Source organism: Protopterus annectens, chromosome 5.part0 (assembly GCF_019279795.1).
Source record: "Protopterus annectens isolate FY-2018-M chromosome 5.part0, PAN1.0, whole genome shotgun sequence".
In the NCBI taxonomy this organism is placed as follows: Eukaryota; Metazoa; Chordata; order Ceratodontiformes; family Protopteridae; genus Protopterus; species Protopterus annectens.
Window position 1 is genome coordinate 1,784,980,646 of NC_056735.1, and position 14,712 is coordinate 1,784,995,357.

A 14,712-nucleotide genomic window follows, 5' to 3' on the forward strand; every position below is an offset into this window, starting at 1 on the left:
TCTCCAAAGCCAACCTAATAAGTGGCGGCATTAATAGCTTCATAGCCCCTGCCTTCACTGATGGCATGGACAGCTATACTAGGATTTACACCAATGCCCTGTATAAGCATCTATACAAATGTAGTGACTCAACCATACCAGACAGGATGAAAACAAGATTCTCAAGAAAGAACAAGCCTGCCCGGTGGACACTGCCATTAACAGGTTATACAATAAGAGAAAGAAATTACTGTCCAAGAGCAAGAAGGAATGGTCTATGAATTGGAAGCATTCCCTCCTCGGCTTAAACAAGAAAATAAGACACCTTGCAAAACATTCTAAAGCCAACTATGAATCCAAATTAGCCTCCTTCATTAAGGATAATCATAAAGCCTTCTTTAGCTTTGTCAGAAACCTTAAAGGAAAAACCCATATCTGTGCAGAGCTGGTAGTTAATGGCACCATATATAGTGAACCTGATGAAATGGCCACCTTGCTAGCTGACAGATTCACTGAACTTCTCCCCCTTGTCCCCACCACATATCCCCCAAAGCATCCCTACCATATACCCTCTACCTAGTATGTCCAAAAAGCAGGTCGTAAATATTTTCTCCAAACCCAAAAACACAGCCTCTATGTGACCTGATAATGTCCCAGGCTGCGTTCTAAATGGATTAAAACAGGAAATCAGCTACACTTTTAGGTACTCTCTTTAAACATGGTCTAAGCACTGGTTTTGTATCTGCTGAATGGAAAATGTTAACCATCATCCCGTTACATAAAGGAGGCACCTCTACAAACCCTAGGAACAGACACTTAAGCCTTGACCAGCCTAATCTGCAAGGTTATGGAAAGAATAATCATGAACCTTATTAACAAAGATATAGGAGACCTCAAAATGCTCGGACCCACCCAGTCTGACTTTATTAAAGGGATATCCTGCCTCTTGAACCTGGTGGACTTCTTTGAGACAGTCACCAAAGCCTTGGACAAAGGCAAATCCATGTGTACAGCCTATCTGGACCTGGCCAAGGCCTTTTACACTATTTCCCACTCAGGAATCACTGATAAACTCACCAAGCTGGAGATCAACCCATATATTTTCAGGTGGGTTGCAAACTGGTTCATCGATAGAATGCACACAGTCAAAATAGGTGATTCTTCCTCCATCAGCAGACCTGTAATCAGTGGTGTGGAACAGGGATCTGTGCTGGGGCCCTGATTGTTTAGAATCTACTTCTCGGATGTACAGGCTAAAAAACAAAAGGCCTATGGCTGATAACGTTTGCTTATGATGGCAAACTGGGTGCAGTCAGAGTTCCCAAATGATGTCAACATCCTACAAAGAGGGACTTGCACAGAAACGACTGGTGCCAAAGTCACGAGCTAAAACTCAATATAAAAAAATACATCATCATCCTCTTTGGCAAGGGTGATGCCCCTGCAGATTACCACATTAACATCAACATCCTAAGCACACAATCAGTGGTGACAGATTTGGGCACACAGGTTGACAGCAACCTTTCCTTTGACCGCATCTCCACAGTGTTAAAAAAGGCTTTCTACATCACCCACCTCATAAGCAAGGGCATTGCATCCAGAACAAAAGACGTTATAACCTCTCTGTACTCCTTACTCAGGCCAATAACAGAGTACAATGCTATCTTTGGTATGCGCCTTACCACACACCTGCAGCAATTGGAAAGACCTCAAACTTTTTTAAAGAAATTTCAGGGTCTTCAGCATGTCATATGTTGACCGAACTGAAATCGCTGTCACTATACTCTGCGTCTTACAGACTACTCAGAGGTGACCTCTGCCTTGTATATAAAACAACCTCAGATTCTGCTCTAATGGAAATGCTGCACAACTGTAAATCAAATGGTATAAGATGCACTCACTCAAGGGAACTCAACCTAGTATACAGCAATCAACAGGACTTGCTGGAGAGACAGATGTCTCACTGGGGTTACCACTCTTCTGGAGCAAACTTCCAAATCAGGTGAAGCAGAGGCCCTCAGTGACCCTATTTAAGCGTAATTTGGAAGACTGGATGGGAAACCACAAACTCATCCTGGGAGTTTCACCAGTGTCCCTCTTGGACAGGGGCAGTAGTTGCTGACTTAGTTCCACTTAATATCTTGATATTCTTGGGAACAAGGATTGTACTTGCCTAGGCTTGTAAGGACCCTAGGGAGATTAGCCTAGTAACCTCCTAGGAGTCTGTCACTTATTCTGATTACATTCCTTAGTGTCTTCTGAAATCTCTCCCTCTCCACAATTCCCACACTATCCTTTTCTATGCTATCCTCCTCTTAAGTAGTAGACTCTGGATTCCAAGCCAAGTGGCTTTGCTACACTGCTCTTCCATCTTGTTTACTGGATACAGAGGATGTCTAGCCTCCTCCTTACCATTATGCTACCCAATTCCAAGCTCGGTCCTGTCAGTGAATCTATACTGAGCACGACACTCGAGTTCATGATTGGCAGGTTAACTGATGTTACATCCAGCTTTCTCTAAACACAGCAATCTCATGTAATTCAAGATGGGGAACTGGTCACCGGACAGCCAGTAGCACATTGAACAAAGGCTGCTGGGCTTTACAGCAGGCACACACTGGCCAAGGATCCCCAACATAGGTCGGAGTAGGCTGGGTCCTCAACTTGTCATTGGCAAATACCTTCTCTCAACAGGCACCATCTAGAGTTTGTGCTGCCATCCACAGCTCCATTCTTGGGTGTATCTGAGACAGACATACTCTGCATATTTGAGGGAGAACTCCCCAGTGAGACTGGGAGAACATGCAAATTCTATACAGGCAATGGGCAGAGATCAGGATTGAACAGTGTACCACATAAATGGGATGCAAAGATCTTAACTGGGATGCAAAGATCTTAACCATTATGCCAACTGTGGAGTCTATGACAGAGAATCTCAGGAATGTCTTCTAACGTCTATGGACATGTGCATATAAGTATCCTTTAAATTCACAGTAACCAGACACACATGTGGGTGAAAAGTCTGAAGGGAGAACATTTTGAGGGAAGGAACATTTAGAAAGGTCCAGATAGGTCTAGAATATATGTTTCCAATATGCCTTTTTTTTTTTTTTACTGGGGACTAGAATAAGTTTTGAATAAAAGTATTTTCCCCACTAGTGTGGGGATAGTGCTTCTAAGACTCATGAAAAAATATGATGTGAAAGAAATGGTGGAAGTTGCTCTTGGGGTTTTGGAATCTTAAGAATGCCCGATCAAGTTTGTATGGAATTTCTTCTTATGGATGTTCAAATCCCAGGAGTTGGAAGTGATGGCTTCCCATAATGGAAATAAACAGAAAGCTCGCCAGCTATTCTAAAGGAAGAAAAAGGAAGGCCAGGACAGTAAAGGCGAAGAAAGCAGGACAAGGATAGCAACTCTAACACAATTCCTTACTGGACTGAAGGCACAGCAAAGCCAACCACATGAAAAGGGTCCATTCACTATGTTGAGTATAAAGGAAAGAAATAAGCTGGCCTGTTTTTCCAACATCTTTTGTTCTGGCAATGTAATACCAGAGTTGCATGTGAATGCTCAGTAGCTAAAGGCTCTTCCTCAGGATACTTTAAAGGTCAAGGAAAGACAAGGGTTTAATTTTATTCTAATTAAGCGAAAGTATGGAAGTAACTCTAGTCGTAAAAGAAGATCTGGTTCTAAGAGCATGAAATGAATAACTAGGTTGAGTTTACAAGGAACTCTGAGGGCATCTTGAGGAGTTTTGCAATACAACCGATTCAGCTATGTGGGTTAGCTGATTCTGTTCCCTGCTGAAAGATTAGTGCATGTACCTTCACTTCGCTTTTTTAAGCCTGATAGAATTTTCTAAGTGCATTAGCTAAAGACAAAAACTGTTGACAGAATCCAGTTACAACAGAGGCTGAAGCCTGCAACAAAATCTGACAATAAAACAAAAATAATTTAATATGGTTTTAGTCTAAAAGATGAAAACTGAATTAAGCTGCCAAGCTGCAAAGTAAGAGTAGATTACTTTGTTTTAGTGCCACATGAAAGCAGTGAACAAAAATCTATAGAGGTGTGTGGGGATATATATATATATATATATATATATATATATATATATATATATATATATATATATATGTGTGTGTGTGTGTAGATATACTTGCATGCACACAGTTATACAAGAGGAGTGTCACAGATGATGTAAATCAACTGCATAGGAATGTACTAAATGGGACAGTCTTCTGGAAGAAACGCAATAAATTCAACTACAGAGAATGTGCTACTTGACAGTGGCTATGCTTAGTATGTAATGGCATTCAAAAATACAGTGTCGATATACAACTTGGCTCTAACCCCCTACACACAGCAAAAGCCTGAAGTCTCTGAGAAGACAATTACAGTTTTCCATTGGATGCTCATTTAACCCATCTAAGTGCATAAAAGGGAGCAGTGTTGGTTTCAGAACTGATCAGCCTCCTTACTGCTTCCAAGTTCTACATTAGGCAGCTCACCCAGCTCCACTTCCCAGGTTGTAGAATTCTATGCATAACACACAGTACTTACGAGGGCTAGTGTCTGGTGCCACTACGATGATTCCATGTTCAGAAGCTGCTTGTTGGAAGCCTGCTTTAGTTATGAAGTTCTGCTCAGTACATGTTAAACCTGAAACACAGCACGAAAGCAAAAAAGTTCAAAATGCAGCTACTCAGTTAAAAGGTTAATTATCAATGCAGAAACTGACAAATTCTAGACTATAAATACTGAGGAGTACTGTCACTCACACAACTGTTCCTACGTTATTCTTGCGCGTTATGGACCTTAACAACAGAGAATTATTAGTGTCAACATGCAACTACCATAAAAAGAAAATGGTTGGAAGACTATGTACTGTAATCTGCTTAAAGTATTTTAAAATCTTTGAGCAGCAGTCCTTAAATCATATGAAATTACACAAGTGCACGACTTTCCTTTCTTGTACAGAAACTCGATTCAAAATTCCTTTTCAGAACTGCATCCTGGAATACCTTACAATAAGAATGCAGAGGATAAAATGCAACAAGCAGTAATAATTAACAGAAATCTTTAAAAAATAATCCTTCCTTCAGTTTTGAGGACTTTAAATGTTCCAAACTGACAAGTTTTGCAGCTGTGCTCCCAGTCACTGTTGCTTATACAGTAGTAGCAATGCAGACTCAACTCAATTTATTCATTCACACTCTTGGATAACTACACTGGTCCAGCTAGGTGCAACACATGCAGAAATAGTTAATTTCAAAACACCACCATGGTGATAATGTGCAGCACTCAGATTTGCTGCCAAACAGTACCCCGTCCATCCATACTCGTGGTTCTGTCTGGAGTGCCTTATATGTAGAGCATGTACATTTCATCCCCTACATTGGTGCTCAGTCTCGTTTCCTCTAATATACATGTCAAAAGGTGAACTGAAAATCCTCTAAATTGCCAATAATGTGTGTGTGTGTGTGTGTGTGTGTGTGTGTGTGTGTGTGTGTGTGTGTGTGTGTGTGCGCGCGAGTGTTTGTGTACATGCATGCATACATCTGAACCCAGCAGCACACCTGCACCCAATGCTTGCCAGGAAAGGCCTTGGCTCCCCCACATCTATTAAACAGAATTCAACAGATACTGGAATTTGAATGAAAAATTTAACACAAAGTCATAATGTACTTGTTACGTCATGGAACAGTAATACAATACTAAATATTTTAAAGCTTCACACAATACTGAAAATACTAATATACCATTTCAAAAGTACAACTTTAATATTTGTTTTCTCTTATCAATGGCACTTGAATGGGGGGAAAACAACGTTTTGGGTATTTTATTCATGCAGTAAATCATAGGCCGCAGTGGTGCAGCGGTTAGCGTTGTTGCCTTCCAGCAAGAGGTTCTCCAGTTCGATTCTCAGCTGAAGAGCCTTGTGTGCGGAGTCTGCATGACCTCCCCGCCGTCAAGTTAATTTAGACATACGCAGGTAGGTGCATGCGTTTGTGGGTGTGCCTTCTTTAAAGGTTGGACATTGGGCTGGCAACTTGACACCATTAAAATTCACTGCCAATCATTAGCGGACCAGAGATCCGCTGTGGCGACCTCTAACCAGGAAAAGCTGAAAGACCCTTTACTCTTGCAGTAAATCAGTGTAACTATGGGGCCGCAGAAGAGTTATTAAACAGCTGTGAATACAAAACAATCTGCTCTCTTAAAAAGAAAGACGTGTTACCATTTGGGAGTCAAAGACCGCTGGGTATGTGATGGCACTCTGCTTAGCGAATATATAATTCTTAACATGCCTGCAATAAACTGTAAGCAACTGGATTACATTAGAAGTGTAACACAGTGGCAAACAAGGCAGCAGCGAGCATGGACTGAAAACCCTGCCACTAGAATAGACTATAAGCTAGACAATGCAGTATGATGCACCAGAAGAAATGGGAAACACTATAATTCTGCTATATTTATTTAGCTGGTCAAACTTTTTCAATTGTCCTTCTGTAGTCACAACATGGACTGCAAGGACAATGCAACAGAGAAGGACAATGCTTGAAGCAGCCACATCAAACAGCATCTTTTGGGAAATCCTACTGATAATACCCTGATAAACTATAAAATTAAACTAAAACACTAAATAAGCATAAATCAAATCTGTCAACAAGTAAAATTAAATTTAAACCAAAATTCAGACATATTTACACAGGGATGAGCACCCCCCACTCACCATGTACCAGTATGTATCGATTATTAATGTTACCAACATCAAAAGGGCTTAGTCTGGGATTAATACACAAATTAAGGGGGCTGACTGTTTCACTTCCAACAGCTGAACTGTTAGGCGGGAAGACACCATTAAACCCATTAGAAGCAATAGCTGTGTTAACAGCAAAACTAGTGAAACCATTAGAAGCAATAGCCATGTTATTAAAAGTGTAGTGGTCAATAATCAAAGTTTTTGTGCTAAAAGGGTTGTATGTCATTCTACAGGGGAAAATGTTGCTTTTAGTGAGCGCATAGTTAACGGTTCAGTTAATCTTGGCGGCATGTTATCTAATGGAACCATTGATAAACATGGTGGTTCCTCCAGGCGTGAGGTCAACGGCGCAAATTTTTGTACTGGTGATACAAGGAGCACCAGCAACACGGACAATTCTTCGGATTTTGATTCTTCACAGGAGAGTGAGGTCAGTAATCAATTTTGTGGATGTGGACAATAGTAAATTTATTTATTTATTTATTTATTTATTTATTGCAGTTGGGTTACCAGGATAGTCCATTGGGCCATAATGAACCCATTTTCAATGGAGTCCTGGGGAGAAAAGCTCCAAAACAAGCAGATATACATTCAACAGTTTACAATTAACAATCTAGTTACAGAGAGTTATTGGTACTGTTTAGGCAGGAAAGAGCAAAACTTATGTACAATAGCAGTTATAACAGTTAATCTAATTTAGAAAATGACCTACAAGTAAAAGAGACCAGTTAATAGAGATTAGAGAGCATACATAGTAGGTACATAAAGTAGAATACGGTATGGAAGGAGATTTAGTAGAGTTAGTTATGTGGGGTGGGAGCAAGAGCATACCCACTGTGTTGCTAGATGTAAGAAGAGAGACTTTTTGAAGGTGATGTGGTTAGAGGTGGTGCGAATAAGTGGTGGAAGGGAGTTCCATAGGCGAGCGAGGCTAAAGGAAAGAAGGTTTTTTCCTGGTGGATAAGTAGGTTTATGTACTTCAAGTAGATTTTGATTGTTTGACCTTAGAATTCTACTAGGGAGGTGCATTTTAAAGGCAGAGGAAAGGGAGGGACAGAGTGAGGGGTTTAGAATAAGTTTATGGGCTAGAGTTAGTTGGGTGTAAGTTAGTTGATTGGGGAGTTCTAGCCATTTTAGCTTATGGAGGGAGACACAGTGGTGAGTAGAGGACTTATGGCTGGTGGCGAATTTTGCAATTTTGTTATAGCAGGAAGTAAGCTGTTTTCTTAAAGAGGACTGAAGATTAGTTAGTAGTGGGGCACCACAGAGAAGGGAAGGGATAAGAAAGGAGAGAGATTTTAGTGTCAGATGTAAGGTAGGCTTTCTGTCTATAAAGCATGCCAAGTTTTTGATGTGTTTTTTTAATGTTTATTTGGAGGTGGGAGTTAAATTTCAGTAGGTTGTCAATTTGGACCCCAAGTAGTTTAGTTTCTGATACTATTTCAAGGGGTGAGTTGTTTTGACTTGTAATTAATAATGTAGTTATGTCTGGAGGGATAACTTTTGAAGGAGTAAATAACATAAGTTTGGTCTTAGTGGCATTGAGAGCTAGATGATTACTTTGCATCCATTGCTCTGTGGAAGAGAAAGCTTCCTGGGTAAGTTTTTGTAGTGTAGGGATAGAAGAGGCAGAACAGATTATAGTAGAATCATCTGCATATTGGATGATACTAGAGGAAGGAATTGATTTGTAGAAGTAATTTATAAATATATTGAAGAGAAGCGGACCCAGTATGGAGCCTTGTGGCACTCCAGTGGGGGTACTAAGGAAGGGGGAGGTAGCTTTTTTCCATTTTACAGTTTGATTTCTGTTGGAAAGGTAACTAGAGAACCAGTTCAGAGAGGAAGAAGATAGGTGGAGTTTGGAAAGTTTAGTTAAGAGCAGGTTGTGAGAGATAGTGTCGAAGGCTTTGGAGAGGTCAAGAAGCAAAGTAGATACAATTTGCCCAGAGTCACGGGCTTTATTTACAGTTTCAAGGAAGGAGAGGAGGGCAGTCATAGTACTATGATTAGGTCTGAAACCATGCTGTGTAGGGGTAATGAGATGGTTGTCTAGGAGGTGTGGAAGAAGCTGGAGTTGGACACATTTTTCAAGGAGTTTAGAAATGGGGGACAGGATGGCTATGGGACGAAAATTGCTAATGTTATTGTTGTTGCCCCCTTTGTGTAGAGGTATAATAAAAGCTTGTTTCCAGATTTGGGGAACTGTGCATTCTTGTAGGGAGCGGTTTATTAAGATGCTAATGGGGTAAGCAAGAGTTTTAGCGGCTACACTGAGAAAGTAAGAAGGGATATTGTCAGGAGCATTGGTACATGGTTTCAATTTCTGAAGAAGTTTCTTTATAGTAGCTGTAGGTACAGGATTTAATGAGAAGAGGGTGCAGTCAGAAGAGGGGGAATTTTGGGGTAGTGGAGATGAGGGTGGGGTTTGTGTAGAAGAGGAAGAGGGGTTAGTGGATGTGGAATAGGGTGTGGAAGTGGAGAGAGAGGTGTTAGAGAATGAAGAGGTCAGTTTGGAGATGGAGTTGATAAAGAAGGAGTTAAATTGTGTGGCTAAATCAGATTCTGGAGCATTTGGATCTGGGGTGGGAGTAACTGGTTTGCTGGGGTGGAGGAGAGTAGAGATCCCTTTCCAGAATTTTTGAGGGTTGTTTTTATTATGGTTTTGGAGTGTTGAGAAGTAGTTTTGACGATCAAAAGTAATCATTTTCTTTGCTTTATTTCGGAGCATTTTATATTCGTTTAGGAGAGGTGCTGACTTGTGTTTTTGGTAGCGTGTCCAGACTTTATCTCTCTGTCTCATGATAGTAAGGGTATTTTTGGAGAGCCATAGGGCTGATTTGGTTTTTATTCTTTTTGTCCGTAAGGGAGCTTGGGAGTCTAGTACTTTTAAGAATGTTGAGTTAAAATATGAGACTGCATTTTCAAGAGGTAGTATTTTTAGACAATTCCAATTAATTGCTTGTAATGAGTTTGAGAAGGTTATTGGGTTGAAGTTTTTTTGGTCACAGAATGTGATATAGTTATGGGTTCGTTGAAGGACAGTAGGAAGCCGGTAGGTAAAGGTGGGTGTGTGGTCACCAAGTGGGTCGGGAAGAGTGCTGCTGTTGGTGAAATAGAGAGGATGGGAGACTAGAATCCAGTCCAGTATACTCCCATTGGAGAGGTTTTTGGCAGGATAAGTTACTGAAGTGATCAGTTGTGAGAAGTTATAGAGGTTGATGTTTGTGGAATTTGTAGGAGACTGGACAAGGGCCCAGTTAATGTTTACATCTCCAAGGATTATGGTTTCATTACTAATGTTAGTGGATAGCCAGGAGAGGATAAGTTCAAGTGTGGAGATATTATCCCCAGGGGGGATGTAAAGGGAAGCTATGCATATGTGTTTGTGATTGTTGATTTGTAGTAGGGTCAGGAGAAGTTCGGCGTTGTTGAAGTGTGGAATAGGTTTATTGTAGGGAGTAACTACTAGGGAGGAAGAATATAGAAGGGCTACTCCTCCACCTTTTTTGTGAGGTCTGTCTTTTCTTATGATAGAGAAGTTTGGAGGAACTATTTCAGAGTCTCTAATGTGTGGTTTTAGCCAAGTTTCTGAAATAGTTAGGATATCTGGCTTATTGTGTGTGAGCCAAGCATGAAGGTTTGGGACTTTGTTTACTATACTTTGGGAGTTTAGAGAAGTAAATAGTAGGGATTTGTTAATATTGGTTGTAGTGGTAGGGCCTGGATTAGGATGGATGTCTCCAGAGATGAGTGTAGTAATCAGATGAAGTATGAAGTGGTTTGTGTGAGTAGTTAGCAAGGAGATGAGATTGGGTTCTTTTGTGAATTGGAGGGCTTTGCTAGCAGTTATGGTAGTAAAGTTAGCATGATATGAGATCAGTTTGTGTTGAAAAAGATGGAGGTTTTCTGAGGGGAATAAGTAGGGGGAAATAAGAGAGTATGTGGGTAAGAAAGGTGAGTTGTGAGAATTTGTAGTATGAAAGGGTTGGGGGATCATGGAAATAGTAGGTTGAGAAAGGTGGTAGATAGAGGATAAGGAGAAAAGTAGTAATAGTGAAAGGAAGAGGAAGGATTGTTTGGCAAGCATGATGAGGAAGAATTAATAGAATAGTAGTGTTTTAAATAAGAAGTAAGATATATAGGGGGTTGAAGTGTTTAGCGACTAGATAAACTCTAGATAGAAGTTGGAGAATTAGATTATGAAATATACAGAGGTGTTAGGTGGTAGATAAGATATTTATCAATGTAGGAGAGATAAGTAAGTCATGGAGTAGTTATGTTTAAGAGTATAGGATTGGATGTGGAAACAGTAGAGATTTGAGTGGGAGTGTAGGAATCTAATGTTTTAGTGGGTTAGATGAGGTAGGTAATAGAGGCAAGAATGGGCGGGGAAGGGAGGTGTGGTTTTTGGGGAATAAGTGTTTGATTGGATAAGGGTTGTAGAGGGTGTGGCTATGAGAGAAATAAAGGTAGATGCACTGGGGGTGGGTGAGATTTGGGGGTAGGGGAGCGGAGTGAGCCCGCAGGGCGAACGGAGCGGGAAGAACCAAAGAGGTCCAGAGAGGAGCTGGAGTCAATCAGTAAAAGGAGGTGTACAGGAGGGTAAGTAGAAAGGGAGAAAGATCTGGAGTGTTAGATAAAAGAAATGTGACTGATGCTTATACTTTACAACATAGACTTAGTTCTAATGTAGATGACAGGTTAATTTCTGCATCGATCATTTCTCAAAGTGATTCACAAACAGTACCAGAATCTATTGGTGGTTATTCACATCTTGGACATGTGTTTAATTTAAGTAAAACGGCTCTCTCTTCACCAGTCAATATAATTGGTGATTCACAGTTTAATACATTAAACAGGGATAATGTTTATACATCCACTGGTTTGCACTGTAATGTAGCCTGTCCAACAGTTTCATCTAGGGATGATATTAATAAAGGTTATTCCAGCATTCAAATAATGCCTGCTGCTATTTCCATCAAAAACATTTTGTTCAATCCCAGAAGCAATTTACTGAATGCTTTGGGCACGACATTGTGTTTACTAATGGTTCGGTGAACAGACATGATGTTTTTGAGCTAAACCAAGTTAGCCAGGAAGGTGTTGGCAGCGCTCCTAGAGTTTTGGTTAGTAGGAATTAGGGGTGAGTGTTTAAGACCTCCAAGTGTTATGACATCTGCCAACCCTAATTTGATTTGTAATAATATTCAGGTTCCCCGCCCAGTTAGCCAAAACAGCAATTCTTTTGGTTCTTCTGAAGTAATGAGTTTATTGAATCAATATTCTATGGTTAACCCTTTTTTGTCAAATGATGGGGAATTAATCAATCAACAAATAGTTGAGGCACCAAACCTGACTAACTCTGTGTTAAGCGATTGAAAACCTCTTATTATGAAACTTGAGAGGAGGTTTATGTCCTTTAAAGGTTGGAATTGGACATACAGTTGTTGGAAACATGTTTGCAGTTAGGTATAGTTCCTAAAGGTTTACGTGTTAGCAATTTTCCCAATAGGACTAAGAGAAATTCCTATTTACATTCTGAATTAAGTAAGGTGTTTAATGAAGCGGGGTCGACAGCTCTTCAGGTCATTATTAATGATAATAGGGAGCAATTACAGCAGATCGGTTCTGACATATCCAAGCTTAATGATAGCATTTGTGGTCATCCGGAATTCTGTATTTTTAACCCTTATATGACTCTATAGTCCCCAAGATCACTAGATATACAGCTACCCTACCCTGTTGAACAGGAAAAGAAACAAATTAAAAAGAGATCAATTTCAATACCAGTCTGGTAATGCTTATCCCATTAGATCGTCTTTTTATGGTGATTACTCAGAGGGGCAGCACTTCCACCAGTTTCAAAACTACAGTGATTATGGAGATCAGTACTCTGAGGATAGAAGGGCGGTCCATAATACTTATACGGGTGTCAATAGTAATGATTATGTCAATGGTAGGGGTCGTTATGGTCATGAGAGAAATATGCAATTCTACTCTAATAGGTATGAGGGGAATAACATTCACATGAGACCTTTTGGGAATTCTAGAAGGGAATTTAATTCCAGGAACAGGGTAACTTTAGTGACTGATAAGAATCAGTCCCACACTGGTGGTCATGTTTAACGATGATTACGTTGTTGATGGAAGGAATAGGAATTCTTTGGTGGTTCCCGACTCGGTTTATACCTCTGCTACTATTCAACCAGTTTTAGTTTCTCCACCAACCACTAGAGTTGCTACTGTTGATACAGAGGTTAATTCACCTGCACACAATACCACTTCAGGTCACACCAATTCTGCGGCCGCAGTTAACACTACCACCACTCCCGGCTCTAATGTTAACATTCTTCCTTCTTCGTCATCTTTTTTATATCAAAGGTTTACATCGGTCAGGGAAAACAGGGATATGTTAATCCAAGGGGTCTCATCGACAATGAGAGGGAAAGGGAGAAGTTCAAGGTTTTCCCATCTTCCTCCAAGACACATGGTGACGAGATTAAGTTGCAGGTGAATCTTTCAGTGAATACCCCCTTTGAATATTCACATGTGGAAGCTGCGTGTGGTTCTAAGGATTTAGGTTTTTCTACAGGTCTAGTTGTGGACAGATGTACGATGGTTGGCAATGACAATTTTCCTTGTATCACTACATGCACCCAGGTTTTAAATGATTGCACCGGTGTCACGTCTCAAACATTAGCTTGGGAGAAAATTATTGGTTAAGGTACTTTTAACAGTAGACACATTAATTGTACTTCTTTTATCAATACTGACTTGATGTCTGTTTTCATTTTTTCTAATAAAAATTTATCTAAAGATCATCTAAATGTACTCAAGAAAGGGTTCACATTCATACCTTCACAGAGGGAAGATTTATCTAATGTGTTGCTTGATCTTAGGTTATACATTAAGAAATTGAATCAAACTATTTTTTGAAGCTGATGATGATGTTACAGAAAGTTCACAGTCTATTAATAATTCACAGAACAGTGGTACTTTCTGGTATAATGTAATCCTAAAGAAGAAAAGTCTTGTTAACCCTCCTTTTAATAATACCTTATCCACATTTCTAACAGTATGTGAAGAAGATGTTAAAAATAAATTAAATGTTAAATCTAAACACAAATGGTATAATTTAACAAAAAACAAAAGTAAAGCTTTAAAGGATTTGTCAAATGATGTTAATGTAAGAGTCATGAATGCTGATAAAGGGACAGTTGTTCTAGTTATAGACCAATGTGAATATATCAACAAAATTCAAGAAGACTTGATTAATGATGACTTCTACGAAAAAGTTTCTTTATTAACAGTCAACTCGCACTTTGAATATGTTGACAAGATGCTACAACACTTACGTGATGATCATTTCATTTCCGAGGAGGAATTTACTTTCATGTGGTCTCCAAATCCTTGTTTAGGGAAATTGTTTGGCATCCCTAAGCTTCATAAGAACTCATCGAATCCCCCTTTTAGATTAATTGGCTCTAATAAAAGAACGAAAACTGAGAACATTGCTCAGTATATTGATTTTGTCCTCAATCCTTTAGTACAAACAAAGCCCCATTACATCAAAGACTACTGGGAGTTTTTGAACACATTATTTAACACCGGCGTTGATTTGTCCAACTGCATTTTAGTCACATAGGACATTGTAGCCTTGTATACCAGTATACCCCATGTAGATGGTGTTGAGTACATCAAACATTACTTATGTAAATATGTAAAATTTCCGAGAACATGGATTGATACTTTGACTACACTGATTTCACTTGTTTTAGATAACTTTTTCCAGTTTAATGGCGACATCTACCATCAAGTCAGGGGAGTGGCCGTGGGGACTAAGAAGGCCCCAGCATTTGCTAATTTGATTTTAAAAGATTGAGAGACGGACACTCTGGTTCACTTACCTTATTTTTTTCCTTGTGAAATGCTATAAAAGGTTTATAGATGATATTTTTTTC

At 39.7% G+C, this 14,712-nt stretch overlaps 1 protein-coding gene across 4 annotated transcripts in view; it reads right to left on the minus strand.

Moving 5' to 3' along the window:
• ESD (esterase D) overlaps positions 1 to 14,712 on the minus strand; it is a 678,542-nt gene that overhangs the window by 398,893 nt on the left and 264,937 nt on the right. For all 4 annotated transcript variants that reach the window (XM_044071586.1, XM_044071587.1, XM_044071588.1 and 1 more), the window contains one exon: positions 4,546 to 4,644. In XM_044071586.1, coding sequence (XP_043927521.1) covers positions 4,546 to 4,644 — 99 coding nt within the window. The remainder of the gene's footprint in view (positions 1 to 4,545; positions 4,645 to 14,712) is intronic.